Genomic DNA, 23,674 nt, shown 5'->3' with positions numbered 1-23,674 from the left:
AGGAAAGATTCTTTCATATCTAATGAAGGCCCTCAAAGAGTTGTCCAGAATTGTGTTGAAATCTCATTAAAATACATTGTCTGTCTCTGTCCCCAGAGATCCATGGGAATTGCGTGCATTCCACTGTGATATAAGATGTGGTAAAGCAGAGAAAATGATGCATACACAAATCATGCTGAAAAACTAAACTTAAAAATCGTAGAGATAAAGGTTATAGGCTATTGTAACTCGTATGACTCAGCGAAACAATGGACTAAAGTGAGATTCCTCTAATCTCTGCACCTAATATTTCTGTGTGTCTTATATCTTGTTTACTGGACTTACATGTGTTATACTGATATTAAGTCCCCTACTGGGCTAGTTGATAAGATTGTTCCTTGCAAATATTGGTCTGTACAATGAAAAGAGGTGCTCTTATCTATCATTCCTTTTTAATGGGACACTATCAATTTAAGAAAAAGCAGCAAAGAATCCTGTGGCACCTTATAGACTAACAGAAGTTTTGGAGCTTGAGCTTTCGTGGGTGAATACCCACTTCCTCAGATGCATGAGGAAGTGGGTATTCACCCACGAAAGCTCATGCATCTGAGGAAGTGGGTATTCACCCACGAAAGCTCATGCTCCAAAACATCTGTTAGTCTATAAGGTGCCACAGGATTCTTTGCTGCTTTTACAGATCCAGACTAACACGGCTACACTCTGATACTTGACACTATCAATTTAGTTGGTGTTCTCTATAATAAAAATATTTGTGAAAACGCTTTCTTAAATTTCATTGAAAATATGTTTTAATGTAAATGTTTCTCTCCAGTTTATTGAACACAAATATTGGAGTGTTGTTGCTAATTCAGAAAAGCCAGAAGATAAATTGCTACACACAAATTTTTTTTTGTGAGCTATAATAATAGACCAAACTTAGTGGATTGTATAAATGGCAGAAAGTATTTAGAATTTGTTAAAAAAAGTCCCTTTGTTTCAGTTGCCCAAGCTAGTTGTATTTGCACAGATCAGGAATTGGTTTGAAATACACCTACTTTTTTTCAGGTGTCATTTTAAAAGCATAATTCATGAAAATAATTGATAGATTTAGGGGAATCCAATGATATGGGAAAATTTTCCTTAAAATTTCTGTAAATTATCTTTTATATGCAGCTTGTTCAGAGTTCTGCAGTTATTTGGTATTGCAGTGTTTCTCAGATTGGGGTCGTCGCTTGTGTAGGGAAAGCCCCTGGCGTGCTGGGCCGATTTGTTTACCTGCCCCATCCGCAGGTCCGGCCAATCGCGGCGCCCAGTGGCTGCGTTTCGCCGCTGCAGGCCAATGGGGGCTGCTGGAAGCAGCAGCCAGTAAGTCCCTCAGCCCATGCCACTTCCAGCAGCTCCCATTGGCCTGTAGCAGCGAACCACGGTCAGTGGGAGCCACGATTGGCTGGACCTGCGGACGGGGCAGATAAACAAACTGGCCCAGCCCACCAGGGGCTTTCCCTACACAAGCGGCGACCCCAGTTTGAGAAACACTGTGGTATTGTCTCAATATCCTTTATTACATCAACCTTGATAGAAAGTGTTGTAGAGACTGAGGCCTTGATCCTGCAGTGAGTTCTGTGCAGGCACGCCACTTCCTGCTATCAGAGTTTAAGGCACTTCGCTCCTGGGCCATGTTAATTTAACACTAGAGCACTGTCAGATTAAGTCATGCATTAATTTAAAAAAAAAAAAAGAGGCAGATTCCTATATTATATTGTTAGTAATGTCTTGGTTTATTAAAAATGTTCATCTGATTTTACTTTTCACCAGTTTTGTTCATTGTTTTTTCTTTTAAATTATTTTCTTTTTTAATGCCAAAGTACAGCCTGTAATGTAAACAAATGTTGCTGCTTTGTTAACTTAAACCTGGAGAAAAATCTCTCCTACCTAGCAATAGCAACAGCAGAGGTGTAATCTTGAGTCTTATTTCCTTTACCTTAATGAGGCATGATCTTCAAGATTTAAAAATGTATGCAGCATTAAAAGTCCACAGCTGAAATAGTAAAGAAGGCAAGAGTTAAGGTTCCTACAGTATGGTGAACTCTGGCCTTCTACGCTCTGTGTTTTTGTTGTACTGCTTAGAAATTAACTAAGCTTTACATTTAATGATAAAAACTAGGGCAGTCAATCATATTTAACTCATGCGATTAACGCAAAAAAATTAATTGTGATTAATAGCACTGTTAAACAATAGAATGCCAATTGAAATTTATTAAATATTTTTGGATGCTTTTCTACAGTTTCAAATATATTGATTTCTTATTGCAACACAGAATACAAAGTGTACAGTGCTCACTTTATATTTGTTTTTGATTACAAATATTTGCACTGTAAAGTGATAAAAGAAAGTATTTTTCAATTCACCTCATACAAGTCTTTATTGTGAAAATGTAACTTAGAAATGTAGGGTTTTTTTTTTTGTTACGTAACTGCATTCAAAAACATAACAATATAAAACTTTAGACTAGCCTGCAAGTCTACTCAGTCCTACTTTTTCAGCCAGTCTCTAAGACAAACACGTTTGTTTACATTTCCGGAAGATAAGACTGCCTGCTTCTTATTTAATATGTCACCTGAAAGTGAGACTAGGCATTTGTATTGGCACTTTTGTAGCCAGTGTTTCAAGGGATTTGCGTGCCAGATATGCTAAACATTTGTATGCTCCTTCATGCTTTGGCCACCATTCCAGAGGACATGCTTCCGTGCTGATGATGCTCATTAAAAAAAATAATGGTTTAACTAAATTTGTGACTGAACTCCTTGGGGGAGTATCGTATGTCTCCTGTTCTGTTTTACCCTCATTCTGCCATATATTTCATGTTATAGCAGACTCGAATGATGACACAGCACATGTTCATTCTAAGAACACTTTCACTTCAGATTTGACAAAACGCAAAGAAAGTACCAATGTGATATTTCTAAAAATAGCTACAGCACTTGAGCAAAGGTTTAAGAATCTGAAGTGCCCTCCAAAATATGAGTGGGACGAGGTATGGAGCATGCTTTCAGAAGTCTTGCAATAGCAACACTCCAAAGTGGAAACTACAGAACCCGAACCACCAAAAAAGAAAATCAACCTTCTGCTAGTGGCATCTGACTCAGATGATGAAAATGAACACGTGTTGGTCCACTCTGCTTTGGATTGTTATCAAGCAGAAGCCCTCATCAGCATGGACTCATGTCCTCTGGAATGGTGGTTGAAGCGTGAAGGGGCACATGAATCTTTAGCGCATCTGGCACAGAAATATCTTCTGATGCCGGCTACAACAGTGCCAGAAGAACGCCTGTTCTCACTTTCAAGTGACATTGTAAACAAGCAGGCAGCATTATCTCCTGTAAACTTGTTTGTCTTCCCGACTGGCTGAACAAAAAATAAGACTGAGTGGACTTTGTTGTATTTTTGAATGCAGTTATTTTTTTGTACATAACTACATTTGTCTGTTCAACTTTCATGATAGAGTTGTATTAGGTGAATTGAAAAATATTATTACTTTTGGGTTTTTACAGTGCAAATATTTAATCAAAAATGCCTATAGAGTGAGCACTGTACACTTCGTATTGTGTTGTAATTGAAATCAATATATTTGAAAATGTAGAAAACATCCAAAATATTTAAATAAATGGTATTCTATTATTGTATCGCACAATTAATCACTTGACAACCCTAATAAAAACAGAATAGCAATAGCTCTGTCAGATTGTAGTATTTGTGTTTTAACTCTTTGCACTTCCTTATTTTATTAAACAATATGTTAGACCTGGTCTGCACTTAAAAAGTAGATCGAGCTAGCTGTGTTGTTCTGGGCTATGAAAAGTTTTGCGCCTTGAGTGCTATAGTTAAGTCAACCTAACCCCGGTGTAGATGCAGCTAGGTCAGTGGAAGAATTTTCCCTTCAACCTAGCTGCCGCCTCTCAGAGCGGTGGATTAACTATATCAGTGGAAAAAAACAAACCCTTTTTCTGGTGTGGGAAGTGTTTACCCTATGGTGCTACAGCTGCACGGCTATTGACATACTCTCAATGCGTATGGAATATAATAAAATGTGAAACAAAAGATCCTCTATGTAAGAGAGTAGGCTGCCTTTGTCAGATTGTGGGAGTTATGCTTGCTTTGCACACTAATGCAGAAAGCATGTACTCAGGGTTTATTAAGGAGCATGCAAATGATCTATTTCTGTTGAATGAATTATCAGAAATAATATAGAAAAGTAGCGTGTCAGACACTGGTCATAATTAGGAGAACTTACACTTGTGCTCTTATATTAATATTTATCTTTAAGTTTTTGACATTCTTTTTCTCATTGTAATTTAGACCCAGGTTGATGGACAGCTTTTCTTAATAAAACACCTTTTGATTCTTCGTGAACAAATTGCTCCTTTCCACACTGAATTCACCATTAAGGAAATTTCCCTGGACCTTAAGAAAACTAGAGGTACTTCACAGTGCTGGCAGACAGAGCTGGGTGGGCTTGCCCTCCCCCTGATATGCTAGCAAAGGTGGTGGGTTTATTTTATGTTCACCTGCAATGATCTGCATGCTTGCTACATTGTCTTGCTTTGGTCTAATCCTTTCTAATACAGGTTTTACCTACTAAGAAGAGCTGCTCAGAATGCTTCTAACAAACTCTGCTATACTTTTGATTTATATTAAGTGCTGTATCTGTGCTTTAGCCACAGACCTGTCTAATTCATACATGCTGTTTAAAAACAAAACCAAAAAACTATTGTTAAATGAACTTCACGTTTGTATTGTGCTGAAATATCTTTCATCCTTAGCTGTACTCTACAGAGCAGTTTCTTGTTTCTGCTACTTAGCAGATTGATTTTAAGAACATGAAACTTACTTGTCTAGGCCAAAATTAAAATTGCCCCAATCTTTTCTGTAGAAGTTTGACTATAGAAGTATTCCTTACTCTGTAAAGTTAGTCAATACTTTTCTATTTGTCACGGTGAGAGTTGTTTCATGAAGCATATATACATCTAGTAAGAAGGAAAAATAAAGAGCAGAGGCCATCCAGAAGAGGCAGTAGTTGTTAATGTTTTCCTGAGAGTGCATTATGACGCACAGAGGAAAAAAATCTTGAGGAAAAAAGGGAAGGGTGGGAGAGACTCAGTGCTGTTCATAAACCTGAGAAAAAGGAGCTGGAACATCTCCTTCCATTACAGAAGAGTAAGTTGAAGAAATAACCTTTCGTTTCTGTCATCTAATACACTGTTATCTTTGCTTTGAAGTTACTGAATCTTATTACTAACAGTTTCATCTATTGCATTTGAACGTGAATGAGATCTCCCTCCTGTTAAGTGGTTTCTAGTTGGTTGAAGGTTAAAGGGTAAATATGTCCTTATGGTGTCTTGTCTCGGCTGACATAAAAGTTTGTTCTGTATCTTTTTTTTAAAATGAATAAATTTTTGTACCAGCCAGTGCCTTATGAAGGTGGTAAGTAACAGGAAAAGAGGTTTGGTTGGACCAAGCTTTCTGCATATTGACTTAACTTAAATCAAATGTGGATTTAAAGTTCGAGACATCATCAACTTAAAAATCATGCTCCAGTATGAAAAAGAGGTACTTCTAAGTATTACTTATAACATTAAGATTATTATAACTGAAAGAGATGGGGGGAGATATGATATTTTTTGTTTGTTTTTGTGCATTTAACAGCACTTCCAAGATAGCTAGTCTTGCAATAGTCCAGTTTCTCCTGTTTGTGTGGGCCTTTTATAAAGCAGCACAGGAGAGAAACACTTTTTAAAAATAAAAGAAAGATACGGGTATATACAACAAATTGGCAAATGGACTCTGGAACACAGGCAGTACCTGAAACTACTTCCTATTAATTTTTTAAAAATTGACTAGATTTCAGGCTGATGGTATCTCTTTAATCTCTCACACCTTTGGAAATGGGTTCATTTTCTTTGGCACTTATGTGTCGGTACACTTACTACAGGTATCAGTATTACTACTTTTCTTCTCACTACTTCCACGAATCCCATAAACACACACCCTCTGCAGTACTGAAATTTTTTCACCTTCCCCTTATTAAAAAACAAAACAGACACCATGCGTCTAACACATCAGTCACTGGTTTGGGATGCTGTGTGGGTCTAATGCTATAAACCTTTACTCAGGTGACTAACTTTCCCTAGTTCTGTGAATAATCCCACTGACATCGGTAGGACTACTCACATATAACTCGGGGTTTGCAGAATGGTCCCTAAACTATCACCATTCTCTGCATGGCTGAGTACATTTTGGTGTATAGTGAATTTGTCTATCTGAAGTGTACCTTTGTAAGAACAGGTTTGGTCTTGTACAGCCCATTTACATTGCTGGCCCTAGCAAATATTAGGTTGTCTGGCTATACCACGAGGAGGACAGGAGACTCTGGATGTGGTTTAATTAGCCTGCAATTGTATTCCTAATTATCTGAGAGTAGCTGGCAGATAAGTGTACAGGGCAGGTACTTCCATATACCCAGGCCTCCCTCTTTCCTATCAGTCCTCACCCAACCTGCTGCTGCTTCCCCCCACCCCCCACCCCGAATGAGTATTAAAAGGATCTGTAAAGGAGGGTGGTTGACTCCCTGCCATACCAGTCATTGGAGCCCCAAGCCCTCAATTTCTACTCCTTTAAAAAATACCTCCTTTAAATAATTGTCCAATCCATTTTATCTGATCACTGTATCCCTTCCCTACAAAAGAGCTGCAGTGGACATCCGCCCCAAGCTTACATCATGAGTTGTGACATCACAGCCTAACTCCCCCCTTTCACTTGTTCATCCTACTAAGCCCCCAACTTCCTGGGGGAAGGTGAAAAGAACCACCTCTCTTTGGCCAATCTGGAGGTGAGGGAAATATTCCTTCCCAGCTGCCCCTCCTGCCTCCCTCCTTGCCCCCCCGAGAAAGGCTTGACTAGTGTACTGCCCACCGCAGATCATGATGAAATCTAGTATTTCAACTATTCCCATGGATGGGAGGGTGAGTGCTGCTCAGCCTGGTCCAAGTGAAAAAGAGGGTTTGTACTGCACAAATGTGGGTGTAAATAGTCCCCTTCTCTTCCGATCACCTGAGGGCAGAGGGAAATGGGTCTGCATCCCCACGCTGACCTGACCTGGAGCAGCCTGTACTTAGCACATATCTCACTGGCTCTCTACTCCTTAAAGGGGAAACACCCCTTCTCTGACAAGCCAAACAAGGGGCACCACTGCTTAATGTGCAGTGAGGTCATTGTAAGCTCCTCAGTGTGTGGACTACTTATTTGCAAGTTGTATTGGGGCTAGCACGAGGCACGCTCATCTGATTGGAGCCTTGGGTGTTACTTTAATAACAAATAGTAGTAATCAAGCCATGCCATTGTAATGAAGAAATTAAGTATTTCTGTTTAAATTACTCTGGCTGAATCCTGTACATTTACAGTCTGGTTGACTTTCTGCTTCACAGATGCAGCATTTAAAATCCTGAACCCAAAGACTGTTCCAAGATTTTTTAGACTAAACAGCAACAACGCACTGATACAGTTCTTATTGGAGGTAATATGGAGTCTTTTTGTTAACTCCGCGTAGGAAAAAAAATCTCATTTCGTTTAAATGTGTGGTGATTTCTGGGCAAATAAAAAGAAGATAATTGTCTTGTGTTCAAGGGTACTCCAGAGATCAGAGAACATTATATTGACTCTAAGAAAGATGTAGACCACCACCTGAAATCAGCTTGTGAGCTGTTTATTCAGCAGCATACCAAACAGTTTATAGAGCAGCTGGAGGAGTTCATGTCAAAGGTACAAAGAGGCTATGTATTCACTGTGTTGACTGAAATATTTTTTTCTGAAATGGCAGGATTAATTTGTATTTAAATTTGTTTAATGTTCATTTTATAATAGGCGGGGCTGGTAAAGCAGCCTATGCTTAAGGCTGCCTGACACTTCCCATGATAAGACTTCGTTTTCAGTTGCTTGTAACCTCGGCAGAAATTGTTCCGCCATTGCTGAGAATGAGATTAGGGAAACATATATTTTGCCCACGTTAAAATTAATTCTCATGCTGTTTCATTGAGAAGCTGCATTGCCTCAGTGGTTTAGAGCAGGGACATGAAATTTAGCCAAGGGGGAGAAGGGGGTCTCTTTGGTGCCAGGGATTTATGTTTTGCTGTTTCATGAAAAGCCAGCCAAATTTTCCTGAGTGTATAATCACAGATATCATGTGCTTAGAGGCTTAGAGTGTGGTAGTTAATTAAATTAGTTACATTCTTGAAAGAGTCTGTCAGTATTTGGAATGCCCAAGCCTGTGAACATACGGGGCGAGCAGGGCTTTTCTTTGCAAGTGCTGCTCCTGCCACGGGAGGAGAGGAAGAGAGGATTCGGATGAATGAGGTGGTAGGGTGGGGAGACTGAGGCAGAAAGGTCTATAAACAATAACTTGGAATAGAACCCAAGATTCTTGAGTTTGGTCATTCTTCCGCTATCATTAACTATACACTAGCAAATACGTCTCATCCCCCTCTCGTATTTGTCCACATGGAGGATGACACTCTACTAGTGCTGCCAGTTATTCTCAGTTCAAGTGGCAGAGATCTCTGCAGTGGATATTAAGGTTCCGATCATGCTGATGAACCATGTGGGTATTAATATGGTGCCACATGATGGAATTTGTTTTCAGTTTGCTTTTTTAAAAACCCAGGATATTGCAGACATCATAATGTTAATTTAGCAGTTTTTTATGTATAAAGTAAAGCACTGAAAAGTTAGGAAATGCCAGAATTAAGGCTGCATGTTCAAATGCATTACAATAGTTTCTAATTTCCTAACTTCTACATGATTGACTTTGCAACCATTTTATTTTCTTAACATAGTTTTTGCACAATTTTTATGAATATGGCATTGAAAACTTTAATAACAGAATTATCATGTCACATTTTAAGTTGTGAACATGAACTAAAACCAACCAAGTGAACATACCTGGGAATAAACCCTAATGGTCTTGCTTAGAATGGCAATATAAGCTTTATTTGCAGTGTGAGAGATTGTAATACAGTTCATTTAGGGCACTGTTTTTCATGGAAGAATAGTGTTCTTATCCTTGGCAGATAGAAGTAGTCTATATTAAATAACTTTTTTCTCCTGATGTATACTGTTGAGATGAAGGCAAGAGATCCATGGAGGTAACTTTTGTCAGTTTTTTTTTTTTATAGTAACACTTTCTGTATGGTATACTTTAAGCAGTAAATGTGTCTGTTTGAAGGAGGGTGCAGCAAAGCATATTTTCTGTTCAGTGGACATCTCTGAAGCAGTATTAATGCTGAGTTTGTTCTCTCTTTTTATGCAAGTTCAGTGTGGAAAGATCATGCAATAGAAATGATGTTTGTAAAGTGCTTTGAAGAGGAAAAGCACTGGACATGCTGAGCATTGTTGAGTCCTTGTATTTGTAACATCTTTAGTATAACTGCACATAAACAGGTTTATCATGAGGATCGTGACACCTCAAGACTGGTGGTTGCAGTAACACCAAAGTTATCCTATTTCCTTGCTTGTGGGAGTTCAGAAAATTACAACAGTGAATTTACTTTTAAAAAGTGCCTTTGTCCATGGACTAAATGAATTATTTAGATGCGTAAAGATGGAGGTAGGTGCCTAGTGAGATTTACAAACATGCCTAAATGAGTTAGGTGCATAATTCCTATGATTTTCTATAGGATTTACGCACCTAGCTTACTTAGGCCCCCGGTGGGATATACTAAAGTGCCTATCTGTAGGCGTCTAAATATATTTGTAAATCTGGCCCCTTTTCTAATTTCAGTTGTGAGAAGAGTTTTTATATTGTACAGTAAGACATTCTGACAACTCAGCATGTTAAGATGCCTATGTGGGTTTGACTGCTGCATTTGCATTTTTTTTGGCCAAGATTGGCTAGGTACACTGTTCCTTTTAAGGGCTTACTCTGTTATCTTTTATGTAGCTACAGATTCTTTTGAAATGGTTAATGTATCTCGATTTGCTTCCCTTTCATTTGTCAGGCATAAGTATTATCAAGATTAAATTAGCCTCCTATTAATTGTATAAATAAATATGGAACAGAAATCTTACACTATTGTTTTTGGAATTGCATTTGTCATGACTTGACTTTCCTTCTATTTATATCCTCAATCAAAATATACAAGTGTCATAAACAGATACGTAAGAGTTAATAGAACAGAAGTGCTTCATATCTCTTTGCCTGGAAAGGGTTAACAAGAACAGTGAGCCTGGCTGTCACCTGACCCAAGGACCAATCAGAGGACAGGATTCTTTCAGATCTTGAGGGAGGGAAGTTTTTGTGCTGTGCTGTTAGATTTTGATTATTGTTCGCTCTGGGGGCTCAGAGGGATCAGATGTGCAACCAGGTTTCTCTCCAGTCTCTCCAACACAGGCTCTTATAAGTTCAGACTAGTGAGTACTAGATAGATAAGGCGAGTTAGGCTTATGGTTGTTTTCTTTATTTGCAAATGTGTATTTAGTTGGAAGGAGTACAAATGTGTATTTCGCTGAAAGGAGTTCAAATTGGTATTTTGCTGAAAAGATTTTAATTTGTACTTGTATACTTAGGCTGGGAGGGTGTTCCCAGTGTCTACAGCTGAAAGACCCTGTACCTATTCCATTGTTTAAGAACCTGATTGTTTTTGTATTCTGGTATGAGACCCCAGGGGACAGGGTCTGGATTCACCAGGGAATTGATGGGGAGAAAGGAGGGAAGGGGGAGAGAGAGGCTAATTTCTCTCTGTGTCAGGATTACTTTCTCTCTCAGGAAGAGTCTGGGAGGGGGAACGAGAAGGAGGGAGGAAGGTGAATTGTCCTCTCTGTTTAAAGATTCAAGGAGTTTTGAATCACAGTGATCTTCCCTAGCCTGGGAGAGGCAACGGTAGGGGAAAGGGTTTACTTTCCTTGTGTTAAGATCCAGAGGATCTGGGTCTTGGGGGTCCCTGGGCCAGGTTTTGGGGGGACCAGAGTGTACCAGGCACTGGAATTCCGGGTTGGTGGCAGCGCTACAGGTTCTAAGCGGGTAATTAAGCTTAGAGGAATTCATGCTGGTATCCCATCTTTTGGACGCTAAGGTTCAGATTGAGAATTATGACAACAAGAAAGGAAAAAAACTGTCTCAGACTAGAAATTTGTTTGATATGATTTCACTTTTTGATACCAATGGAAACAAAAATTTCTTATTGTTTTAGGTTGCTGCATTAAAAGCAATGGCCAGTCAAGGAGGTCCCAAATACAACCTTTCACAGCAGCCTTGGGCACAGCCAGGTATTCCTTTGCTTTACATTTTTCATTTTATTCAGAATAGTTTTACTGAGGCTCTTGTAGGGTAGTATATTGACTAATAGATGACAGTTTGTATTAGTTCCCACTTTTCTAGAACTTGTTTTGAAAACTATTCCACTTAGCCAAACAACCTTTCTAGTTATCACTTTTGAGAACATTAAAGCAATACAAAATGCATTCTGGGCTAGACCATTTCAGGAAGTAATTTGTTTTCTGTTCTACTAGACCGTGACTTTCAAAATTAGCCTACAATGTTAGGTTCCTTACTCTGTATTTAGGAACTTTTCTGATTTTCAAAGTGCCAAGCACACAACAGCTCTCCATCGCTTTAGTTTTTTAAAATCTTGGCCAAAGTATTTTCAACAATTGTATTAGTTTCAGTATCTAATGCCAGAGAGCTTCATCTTCCATATCCTGTAGGTGACTTTAAATATCTGAAAAACTTCAAAACATGAGTTTAATTTGTGCAGTGTGTGGGTGCATTAAACAGTGTTGAAGATGTGACAGTTGAAATGCACTTTTCATGTGATGACCATTTAATGCACAGTGTACTTGAAAGTTACCTTGATTAGATTAAGGTAAAGCTCCTGCTTCTATACCAAAGGGATTACTGAATATTACTTTGAGGCTTATTGTTTTTAGTTTTGTAAATACATTACATTTTCAACTCTTGAGAATATGCAAAGTGAGAAGCAGACTACAAATTCCTTCATATTATGAGCTCACATGAGAACACTTCCTAGGAAGCTTTGTTGGGTTTGAGGAGCTAATATTTGTGCAACTAAGTTCTTAAAATGCAAGGCCTGACATGTTTCTTCATAATTCAGTGCTGCCTCATTGCAGGTCAAAGAGTCTTGTTGCTAATTGGAACTCTTGGCTATAGTTTCTAGCCTATGTCTTAACATTTGCTTTGTGATTCTGTACGTAATTGCAAATGTGAACATAGTATGTTTGCAAATGAGAACCTGTTTATTTTAAATGAAATTTCAAGAAGCACCTGGTATGTAGGACAATCCCAATGAGCTATTTGCCATGCTGTCAGATTTCTCAGAGGCCAGAGAAGGGAAAGGAAAATACAAAAGCTGCAAGAGTAAAAAAATAAAGACTGTAACCTTTTTTCCCCCTAAAGTTTTTGTGAATATTTCCCAATGTTTTTTTTCAAGCCTCTTTGAAAATGGTAGCAACAATATAAAAAACACGTTTTAATCCAGCACAGCATTCCTGTGATGGTAGGCTGCATAGCTGTCTCAAGCATACGGTTAGTTCTAGGTGCGCTGTCTCCATGAAGACCGGGGACAAGCGCTTTAAAGAAATCTTGCGAAGTACTATTTTCTTTTCTTGAGCTGAGTATTGCCCAACAGTCACATCTACAACTAAATAAGCAACCTTGAAGGGAGGAGTCTTGTCAAGGCTTTTGACCACTGAAGGGTAGTGAGTGTGATTTTGGGGGTTCAGAAGGGTGTGGGTGGTGATGTGCATAAAGTAGGGAAAAAATAGAGGGAATCATTTGAAATATAGACTTTCAATTAGCAGGAGCAAATATTTGTGTCTAATCATTTTAAATTTTATTTCCAGCAAAGGTCAATGATTTAGTGTCTTCCACTTATAAGACAATAAAAACAAAGCTGCCATCAGTATTACGAAGCATGTCATTATACTTGGCCAATAAGGACACTGAATTCATTTTGTTTAAGCCAATTAGGGTAAGTATCATTAGTGTATACATCAGCATACTTTCCATAGATTGGCCAACCTTAATGTAGTTGAATACATTGTGAAAATGTGCTTTGTAAGCTCATTTATTTTTTGTAGGAATGAATTAATGTAGCTGTTTCTAAGTTTCTTTATTAGACGATTATTTATTTTTCTTAACTTCTACAGGATTTTCTGAATTTCTGTTGCTTTTGTCCATTACATATTCTTGTTTGTGCGTTATTGTACATTAGAAATCCAGACAGTAATCGTATGAAAGACACCATGCATGTAGTAAGTAAGCAGTCTAGGGTATCATAAATCATAGTGTGGCTTTGCTCTGAAAAGAGACCGTGTAAAAATGGAACCTTATTCCACAGACCTGATGTAAGTGTTCAGAGTAAAGAAAATAAAGGTATATTGCTTTTACTCCTACCCAGTGTGCACAGCAAACATTGTATTGAGAGCATTGTCTGGATTCTGTTTCTTCTTGTGTATCACCAAAGTTTGGTAAGTCCAGTCAAGTACACCTGTGTAGACCGATCAAAGCCAATGAGGGTTGCCCAGGTTTAACAGAGGACCTGTTACTGGTGAATGTGCACACACAAGAAAACCCAGCATGGTTCTTAGATGCCAGGTTAAGTATACAAGGCTAAGTGTTAAGAACCCCCCGCCCCCCCAATCTTTTAATTGTTAACATAGTACATATGATCTGGAGTAGTCATATAATAGACAAGGAAACCTCTCCATGCTGTTTTTAGAGTTACTTTTTAGAGGAGAACCACACTTAAGAGCACAGAGTTCTACCACACACACTTCTCTATTCACTTCAGAGGCTGTTTGATACACAGGATGTTCAGTTTGTTTCATATTTGAGACAAATCTTGTGATATTCCAACACTAAATATTTTTATTTCCTTTATAAAGACTAATATTCAGCACGTGTTCCAGAAACTCCATGCTTTGTTAAAGGAAGAATTTAGCAGTGAAGATCTCCAGATCATAGCTTGTCCTTCAATGGAACAGGTATAAAGTGAAGCTCCTTATTTTACAGATTACTCATTTTCGCATGACTAGCTCACACTTTTTAATTAACCTGCTTGTCCATTTTGCCTAATATTTATTCATATTCCTCTTTTCTGATTCTTTGAAAATCCAGAATTAATTTGAACGCTAAACCCTGAGCAAATGCAGTTGTTTAGTTTTTACAAGTATCTGTTGAACTGTTTTAAAACTGAGATTAGTGATTAAGACATGCAGCGTTGGGATTTTATAGTACAAGGTCATGGCAAGGACTGTTCTGGTGAACTACACCCGCTTCGGACACCTTTCCTCTTTGGAGAAGTGATCAGATGTGCTCGGTGTGTAAAAATTCTGAAGGAATTGCAAGGATCCATTTGAACTAACGAACAACTGGAAAAATGTGGCTAATCATGGAAACTTAAACAGAATTTTAGGTTTAAGGAGGGCGTTTATCCTCAAAGATAGTCAGTGTAAGGAACTCTGCACCAGGAGACCCTGCATAAGCCACACTCTTAGTGATCCCATAGCTTTAAAAAAAAATGTATTGGATGTCCGTGGTATCTTGAGTATAGGGGATCAACTGGTGATTCTTGTTCACACAGTATTAAACTGTTAATCAAATATGTGGACAGGAGGAATTTCCCCACAAGGTATTTTGATAGGGAAAATGAAGTGGGAGAAGAATATTAACTTCCTCTGAAGATGGAGCAGGAATAATCTACTGGGATAAGGTGAATTTTTCCCATAGTAGTCAGATTTCTGTTCTTTTAGTGAGGGTCAATGGTGCACCAGTATTTTGGATCTCTCTTATTCTCCCCCTTCTGGTTTATGTAAGCTAAAGTTTTCTGGGTTATTAATAATGTAAATGATTCAGAATGTGCCTCTTGGCTATTTTAAATTTACTTAATTATCTATCAGATGGCTACTGCACATAAATTCCTTTTAAAATTGCATGCGGATCATAGAATATTAGGGTTGGAAGGGACCTCAGGAGGTCACCTAGTCCAACCCCCTGCTCAAAGCAGCACCAATCCCCAGACAGATTTTTGCCTCAGATCCCTAAATGGCCCCCTCAAGAATTGAACTCATAACCCTGGATTTAACAGGCCAATGCTCAAACCACTGAGCTATTCCTCCCCTCGGTTTTATTAGAAGCTGTGTTGGTACAATAGATTGTAACAGCTGAAAGAGCTAGTTTGTCAAGTCATTGATTATGGACTCTTAGTACGCAACTTAGCTAGAACTGGTGATTGCACATTTTGACCAATATTCTTATAATTGTTCTCTTGGTTCCTCTAAATCCTTGGAGATTTGTAGAATGTTTGTTTAGATGCTCAAACAGCATAAGTCTGCTCCTGACCTTGAATAATGGTAACAACACAATAGCTAACGTGTATTTCATTTTGCCTTTCAGGTGAACCTACTTTTGTCACTGTCTAAATAGGCCAACAGTCAGGCCATTTGAGGTAAATCTCAGTGGTATGCCAGGCAGTGAAGGGGACATGCAATCATATGCCAGAAGTAAATAAAGGATTTACACTGGGATCTGTCAAGGCATCAGCTTTAATACTCCCCGGGCTGCTTAATACTGATTTACAGAAGAATTGAGTTCTACACATTGTATGGCAGTTTTTTCTTTCCTAAAACTTAAGGGAACAAACTCGCTGAAGATTTTTATCCAAGCTCAGTTTCTGCCTTGCCATCAGCTGTAAACATGTCTCAGATTGAAATGCTAAGACTTAAATATATTTAAGACCTCACCTCTTTTCCTTTTATGGAGAAGATGTGTGTGCAGTAAAAGAACTAGCAATTTCATGACACACACTGAAGATAAATGACAGGAAATCAAAGTTGAAAAAAGTCAGTGTGCACTGTGTTTGAATGGGGTGGTGATCTGAGTGTCAAATGTTGCTGCAACTTCGTTTTGACAGGCACACTCATTTTTCTCAACCCTTCGAAGAATCCTTTTAGTCCACAATACATTTGAAGAACATAGTTCAAAGTATATTAGTTTGTGAAAACTGTCTTGTTTCCCTTGAATTTCAGAACGTTCTGCAATATTTGACGCCATGTATTTTGGGTGCCCTGTAATGATTAGTAGAAGTTAGCACTGACACTTGTACTCTGTTATTCTGGAGTGCTCTAAGTGAAGAATCTTTAAAGAGTTCTGACCATGTTATGAAATGAATATGTGGGGTTTGCAGTGGAAAGCTGTGCAATATAATTGTTAATATTTGTGATGGGGAACTACCCATGTACTAAAGGCTTTATGGCAAAGGTGAAGCTTAGCATTAAAGTTTTCAGGTACTTAAGGTTTCGGGTTAAGGGGTTTTTTCTGATTTAAGGTTGAGCAGTGCTGCCGCATTGTCAGAAGTGAGTGCTAAGATGCTGTAGGCCAGGGAAAGGGGCTCGAAGAGCAGCTCCTTGTGGCAAAGTAGTGACTGTGGAACTTGTGCAGTACTGGTGCGATGGAGTAAAGATGTGTAAAGAGAAGTGATCATGAGTGAATACAAAAGTACCTTTGTAAGTTAGGGTCATGAGAGAAGTACCTGCTGATCAGTAAGCTATGCATATGTGTAACATCTGATTATGGTCAGTGTGCAATGAATGATTGATACACAACGTTGCCATGTTCCATTTCAGAAGGTTAAGTGCTTAAACACTTGTCCATAAACTGAATGAAACACTGAAAATGGCTTTAGAGTGTCTTTACTGACCTTATTGTATAGATATATGGAAGGCAAGATAGCGACTTAAATGGCAGATTTTTACTTATTCTCTAGCTTGCATGTTGTAGAAATTTGACATATTTTTGATAACTTGATTTAACAGTTTTGCTGTTACAGATCAGCTTGACTGGATACTAAAATGGCAAGTTTTAAAGCCACCATGAGCAGCATTATAGCAGACACTCTGGGGTATGAAAATGGTACTTACAGGATCTCATGTAACTTTTTGAAATTAACTAAGGAACTAACAAGGAAGAGAACATATCCCTTCCCTTTACCTATTCAAGAACATAGGCTGTAAAATAATGTCCAATGCCTTGTAATATATGTACATTTGGTCTTTTTATAGTGTTTTACAAAAGAGTGCATGAGTGCTGTACGGAGTTATGGCTGAATTAATTGTACAGAAATGGTCTGAAGGGTAAAATATTACATTAGTCTTGTGTTTTGAATCTTTTCACTTCTAAAATACTCAGAGCTCTAGCACAGCTGATTTAAAAGATTCCAAGAGCAATCAGTTTATTCAGCCTGTTTGCTAAATGAAGATTTGTTTAAACATGTACAGTTTCCGATATTTACATATATAATAGTGTAAATAATTTCAAAAGATTAATTTAAAGTGCTTTATATGATCTGACTAGACATTTGCTGTTTTTAATGTTTTTTTAAAATAAAAATTTTGCTTCCTATTTCCGTCCCTGAGTAAAGCTTTGTGTGTATTTGAGACTTGTCTGACAAGATAACTGTAATGGCAAACCAATAAATATCCTGCAGGCATGTACGGTGCTTCATTAAGAAAGACAAGATCTATTTTGTTGTTAGCAGTAAGAGCACTGGCTTTATCTGGCACAGACAGATGCATCACAGAGTACTGAGTGTGCAGCTAATTGTGTTGAATTCATCTCTTTATAGTCATAATAAAAGTAAATTTGTATTTTCTTTACTCATGAAGGATCTTGTGTGACTAAATGGTCTCTTCACTGCAATTTTATTATAGGGAAGACACCAAGGTTGTAATATTTTAACTAATTGGCTTTAGCTAAGAGTAAACTTGGGAGCTGATGGCAGAACGCACCAATATTATTCAGCCCTGGTTTTATATGATGACTTTGCTTGTTGCCTAGTTACTTGCTGGTTCATCTGTCTATCCTTCGTCGTTACGTATTGAATGTGTTGTTCTTCTGGTGTTCAGTCCTGTAGGAATGTTCCTCCCAGAATGTTGTGGTTTTTTCCTTGTAATGGCAATATAAACTTCCCATTTATCCCTTGGCTTTGACAGTGGCATTTGAATTCACTATTTTTTAAAAAAACCTGTTTTCTCTAATCGCATTTGTAGAATTCAAGTGGTTTCATTGTCACGCCTATGGTGGTGCCTCATAGCAGTTGTTTCCTAATCACTCTCCTGAACACACACAATATAATGAAGAGGCAGGGTCCTAACACCTGTTTGAATTATACCATTCAAAACTAAATTGAGTGAATAACTATATGGCACCCAAAGAAGTCTTTTGGACATTATTATTGATTTGTTTTGAGTCTCGGTCCAGTTTCCACATCCATCCCAATTGCTAATACAATAGTGAAAATCGTAGGGGCTCCCTTTGTGTCCAAGCCAAGAAGTTTCAAACAGGAGGAACGATGTGGGGACAATATAAAACACTTCAGAACACACTCAGTTTATGGAAGGAATATTCATTAGATAAGTAATTTTTTTTCGAAGTTTCTAAAATTCTGTAACGTCATGCCTTCCTAGTTACACTGGATGTAAACATTTATAACAGCCACAAAGAATAAGCAGAATGAGTTTATAAAGAACGTCATGCCACGTGAACATGATCGCCTTTTAATACATTTACTAAACTAGTGAATGAAGTACATCTACGATCTGAAATCTGGTACATCATTTGATAGCATCTTGAAATTTTAGTTGGAAAAACAAATTGAAATTGGTTTGGTTATGAGTGCTGCCATGTGGATGGAAAGCTAGCTGGAAGACTGAAGAAGTAGTGATGACTAATAAAGGGACCTAGAGAGGTAGAAATATCATCAGGAAATAATAAAATGAATCTGAACTTGTTAAAGTGCAAGCTACTGTAGCTGGGGGAAATATGAAACCCAGGTATTCAAGGGGAGAGAAATCTGGCATGCAGTAACATAGAGGCCCAAGTTTGATAATAGTGAATTAGGTATGAGTTGGTTCTGTGAAATGGTAGGGGGGAAAAATGCTTAGGCTATATGCACAGAGACCATATGTTATGGAGAGCAGTGAACATATAGTCCCTTTTCATTCAGTACCAGTCAGACCACTCCTAGAATATACTCCATTCAGGTCTGGGCACTTCAAGAAAATTGTAGACAAACTGAAGGGTTTTCAGAGAAGAGCAAAAGAATCATGAAGACTTGTGAGAGTGACTTACAAGGACAGGCTGAAATAATAGTGGTGTCCAACTGTTTCATTTAAGAAAACCAGTTCAGAGAGGAAAAAAATTCTTAGCTCCATTTCTTTGATTAACTTGTCGTTTTGGTTAGGATCTGTGGCAGAGCCCCGTTCTCTTCACCCTGTCTCACTGACAGACACAGGTGGAGGCTTGTTCAACACCAACCCTTGTCGCTCAGGCTACTTCACTGTGTTAACCCTCTGGGATGATCACTGTGATAAGAATTGGAGAGAGTTCATACCACACAAGGCTCTTCGTCCACAGTCTTTTTCTTTCATTCATATTCATACCCTTCCCCTTTAGTAACCAAGGGGGGTGTTTTGTTGCAGTATACACATGCTGCTTATTCGTCCCACAATGAATTTGTGGGCAGAAATGTTGGGCAAGGCATGCTCACTGGGTCACGCAACAGGCACTGTTTAACATAGACTCCCGCCAAACTTAAGGTTACCCTATTGTCCTTTCTCCTACTTACAAGAACCACCTTCTCATTCTATCAAACAAGTGCACATGTTTTGGTCTATCCATAGGAATATACAATCCACTGCATATTTTCAAATGTGCTGTTTACTGCCATAGATGCTCTACATTGGAATACAGCTAAACACTTAGGACATGCTTGAAAATGAGTTTTATTTTTTTTTCACCATGAACTGCTCACATAACCTTACTTGACTAGAGGGAAATCTAACTTTGCAACACCCAGAGTGTCTACTGGGCAAGAGTCTTTCTACCTCTCCATTTCAGCAGTTTACGCAGCTGTGCTAGAACAAGAGGCAGTGCCTGAATTTTGTTTAATGGTGTGCGCTGCAAGTCTTGTAATACTTTCTTCATTTTGGCTAGGAGGCTGTTGATCTGAATGCTTTTGGAGTGCAGGAGTAGCCCCAGTTGGTTTTCTGCTGGTTTAAGTAAGTGGAGTGTGGCTGTGTCTTTCAACTGCAAAAAAAGCCAACATAAAGAGAACTTAGTCTTCTGAGTCAACCGAAAAGGCTGCATGATTAATACTTATAATCCCATTGCAGAATATCAGAAAATGCTGCACTATCAGTCTATGCAAAGTGTTTACAGTGAGCTTTTATTTAAACCATATTAAATCTTCACCTGTAAACGGGAAAACCTAAAATAGTTAAATACACCTTGAAGCTGTGTCTCTAGTAGCCCAAGGGAGATAGGAGTTATTTGCCATAGAAAGTCAATTAAACTTTTCACACTTGTTTACTGTGAAATCCTCCTGGTGCATCTTTTGTTCACCGAAAATAACCCCACAATGCATCGTTCTGAGACACCCTTGTTATCTAGGCATGCCACAAGAAACCCATTTTGATTTTATTGGATGTCACATTCTGGAGTAATTTCTACAAAGCCAAGTAAACCTCATTAAAAGTCTAAGGAAGCACCAACAGTGTCCCTGGGTCCTTCAAACAGGAACTGAGTAAAGTTGAGTGAACATAGGTGGAACTAATCTTTCCATCTCCAATTTGTCTTTCTCCCACAAGCTAAATTTTTAAAAAGATGTGTGGGGAGGTTGTGTAGTGGAACTTTCAGCTGTGCTGTAAACAATACAGCAGCTGAAGATAAGTCTTGGGACTTGTGGTCTCCAGCTTACTGTTTATGGGCGTGAACTTGGATCTTCTCTCTTCAAAGCCGCAGGAGCCCCGCCACTTGAGCTAAGAGATTTCCATAGCTGCTTGCAATATAGGAACAATGGTAAAGAGCTGAGTAGTTCTGTTTTCATCCAGCAGAGGGCCCTGATATATACATGTATGCCTGCAAGTTCACTACCCTATTATTAAGCCAAGTTCAGCAGGAGAGCTAGCTGGGCAGGAACCAGAATTTCCATTTCACAGGATTAGTTCTGAATTGGAACAAAAACCATTTAAGTTTCCTGCAAAACAGGATTTCGGAGGAGGGGAGGGATTAGTTCCAGGGTAATTGAAACATTTTGTTTAGAGAAAATCAAAACTTTTGTTTCAATTGACTTATTTTCTATAATACATTTCAAAATGAAAGTAATTTTGAAACAAGATCAAAACATTCTGTTCTGAAAATGTTAAAATGGAATGTCTTAACCTTTATCAAAATGCTTTTTATTTCTTTTCTGAATTGAAATTTCATCAGAATCAGTCCTGTAGGAAGTTTCAATTTTGCCAAAACAGCATTTTCTGTCAGAAAAATGCTCCAATATACAATTTTCAGCTTGCTCTATTCAGCAGCAATTGCAGATGTGGAATAAACTTTCTAAATAGCCAGTAAGGATTTTTAACAAAGGACACTAACAGGACTCCAGAAAATGTCACATCTCAGTCGAAAGGCATTTCTATGAAGAAGTTAATGCCCTGTCCATTGGGACAATTTAGTCCTATTAATTGGTGAATAGGAAATGGATTTGTAGTGCTGATGCTTAATCCTGAGAACTTACCTTTAGCCTTGCCCCCATGTTGAAATGGATGCAGTTTTGTTGTTTAGTAAATGATAAGTAAATTTGCTCCTGAGCTACAATTTTAATCCTGATATAAATGTTTAGTTTAATGCAGATGGGCTGGAAAGGAGGCGCATGAACATGATGGCTGAAGTCATGCCAACTCCAGTGCTTCTGTCTTCTTCCTTTCTTATCAAAGTAGGAGCCAGTGAGGCGATCCAGATTCAGCCTAGAGAAAAAGTCTGAGTTAAGAAGACAAAAGCGCACACTGCCTGGGGAATATAGGGAATATATATAATGAAGAATGTCTCTCTTTGGCCTCTTAGGACCCATTCTCCTCTCACTGGTATAATTGTTGCCATCAGCGTAATTTCTTCTGATGTTCTGCAGTATGAATGCGATCAGAATCACGCCAAGCATGTTTTGTTTGTGAACTCAGCCAAACACAAAAGCATCATTTACACCCTATCAAGTGATGGATGCGCTTGTAAACAGAGCTGAGTAGGAAATGGTTTTCTCATCCTAGGAACATTTTTTTAGCTTTTTGAAAAAATGTTCCCAGTGTCAATCAGGATGAAAAGCCACACTCAAAAGTTCTTGGGAACTGACCATCAGAAAAAGAATAAATCAAATCTGGTCAGGTCAATCGTAAAGTTTGGTTTCAACTTTGACTTTTTTATTAAAATTGTTAGTATAATTAGCTTAAATTTCTAAAGGAAAGGTTGGTTCAGATTGAAAACAAAATGGACTTTTGTTTAGAAATGTCAAAATGGGATGTTTAGACAATTTCAAAACAAGTTTTCAAAAAAATTTTTAAACCCCGAAATTTGTTGAAAATGACCTATTCCCTCAAACAGTTTTGGTATGTTCCTGACCAGCCCTACTTATCCCAGTTTCCATAATGAAGGGGAAGTGGGAAAGGTGGATGGGGCTCTAGGAAACAGATATTCAAGGGCTCTATCCCACAGTTGCAGCCAGAGTTTCAAAAGACCCTAGCTTCTGTGATAATACTTATGGCCAGGTTTTAAAAAAAGTTCAGTGCTCAACCTGCAGGGCTCTTCATCTGCTACCTGAATGGGAGTCAAGTTCTTGAAAATCGGCCCCAGAGTGTGGCTGATGAGCTTTTTTTTGACCCCATTCCATCTGATCCAACTTAACTGACGTCCACTTGATTCACTTAGACCATACCGGCTTCATCCTAGGCAAATAGCTATTTTACAGCCGTCAGACACTTCATGGGTGTGGCCTGTCAAATTAAGGGGAAGCCAGTGTGTATGGTGCATCTCCCACTGCTGAGCAAGTATTTGATGCTAAAACTGTACAAGTGTTTCCCACCTCTGATCTATATTCCTGAGCTAAGGGAGCTCTCACCATTCGTATGTATCCCTTTGGTACTTTTCTTTTACAAAGTGGCACGGAGCTGGGCTGCAGTCTTTGCCCCTCAATATACACACTTACCATTGAACTCCTGACTGTCGGTATCCAAAATGCAACAGAGATAACTGGAATACTTCTAAAAGCAGTTGGAGCAGGGTAGGTGCATATATGCTGCTCCCAATGGGTGCTTATGGCTAGCTGTGGAAGAAGAATGTCCCTACATAGCCTCTCGGAAGCATTTCTGGCTATAAGATTAACCACTTCCAAGCAGAAGGCCATCTCTCACCTGCTGTTCTTCAACATCCGTTTTCTGAGTATAATTTTCAATGGCCTCAAAAGGGGATTATTTAACTGAACATCGCAAATGCCAAAGCTGAGTGGCAATGTCACACACTTACTCCCCAAAAATCTATTAAAGTAGCATCACAATTGCCCACTCCAGCTGCCCGTAGGAAAAGAAACTGGACTAGGCCGTAAGAGGCCTTAAGAGGGTCTTTCTACTGTGTTTTGATCGTAAGTGTGAGGCACTCACATATTATGGGGATGAGCACATGGTACATACAGTTACATGAAAAACTACCTATCTGAGTGGAACTTAATTCCTTTTCTTACTTTGTGGGCTGACACACACCCAGAAAATGATTTTCATGATGCTTTTTGTTTCCTAATTCCCACTAACAGAGTA

At 38.6% G+C, this 23,674-nt stretch overlaps 2 protein-coding genes across 5 annotated transcripts in view; one reads left to right on the top strand and one right to left on the bottom strand.

Moving 5' to 3' along the window:
* The window catches only part of COG3 (component of oligomeric golgi complex 3), a 47,676-nt gene extending 29,982 nt beyond the window's left edge, over positions 1-17,694 (top strand). For all 4 annotated transcript variants that reach the window (XM_030565405.1, XM_030565415.1, XM_030565394.1 and 1 more), the window contains 7 exons: positions 4,337-4,457; positions 7,462-7,550; positions 7,661-7,795; positions 11,218-11,293; positions 12,887-13,014; positions 13,931-14,029; positions 15,441-17,694. In XM_030565405.1, coding sequence (XP_030421265.1) covers positions 4,337-4,457; positions 7,462-7,550; positions 7,661-7,795; positions 11,218-11,293; positions 12,887-13,014; positions 13,931-14,029; positions 15,441-15,470 — 678 coding nt within the window. In that variant the 3' untranslated portion in view covers positions 15,471-17,694. The remainder of the gene's footprint in view (positions 1-4,336; positions 4,458-7,461; positions 7,551-7,660; positions 7,796-11,217; positions 11,294-12,886; positions 13,015-13,930; positions 14,030-15,440) is intronic.
* Positions 17,695-19,904: 2,210 nt separating this feature from the next.
* ERICH6B (glutamate rich 6B) overlaps positions 19,905-23,674 on the bottom strand; it is a 66,119-nt gene continuing 62,349 nt past the window's right edge. Inside the window, exons 13-14 of the mRNA XM_030544853.1 lie at positions 21,613-21,841; positions 19,905-20,129 (exon numbers count right to left, since the gene is read on the bottom strand). Of these exons, the coding sequence (XP_030400713.1) occupies positions 19,905-20,129; positions 21,613-21,841 (454 nt within the window). The remainder of the gene's footprint in view (positions 20,130-21,612; positions 21,842-23,674) is intronic.

Source organism: Gopherus evgoodei, chromosome 1 (assembly GCF_007399415.2).
Source record: "Gopherus evgoodei ecotype Sinaloan lineage chromosome 1, rGopEvg1_v1.p, whole genome shotgun sequence".
Lineage (NCBI taxonomy): Eukaryota > Metazoa > Chordata > Testudines > Testudinidae > Gopherus > Gopherus evgoodei.
The sequence above is the reverse complement of the archived record's forward strand: the minus strand, read 5'-3'. Positions and strand labels throughout refer to the sequence as shown.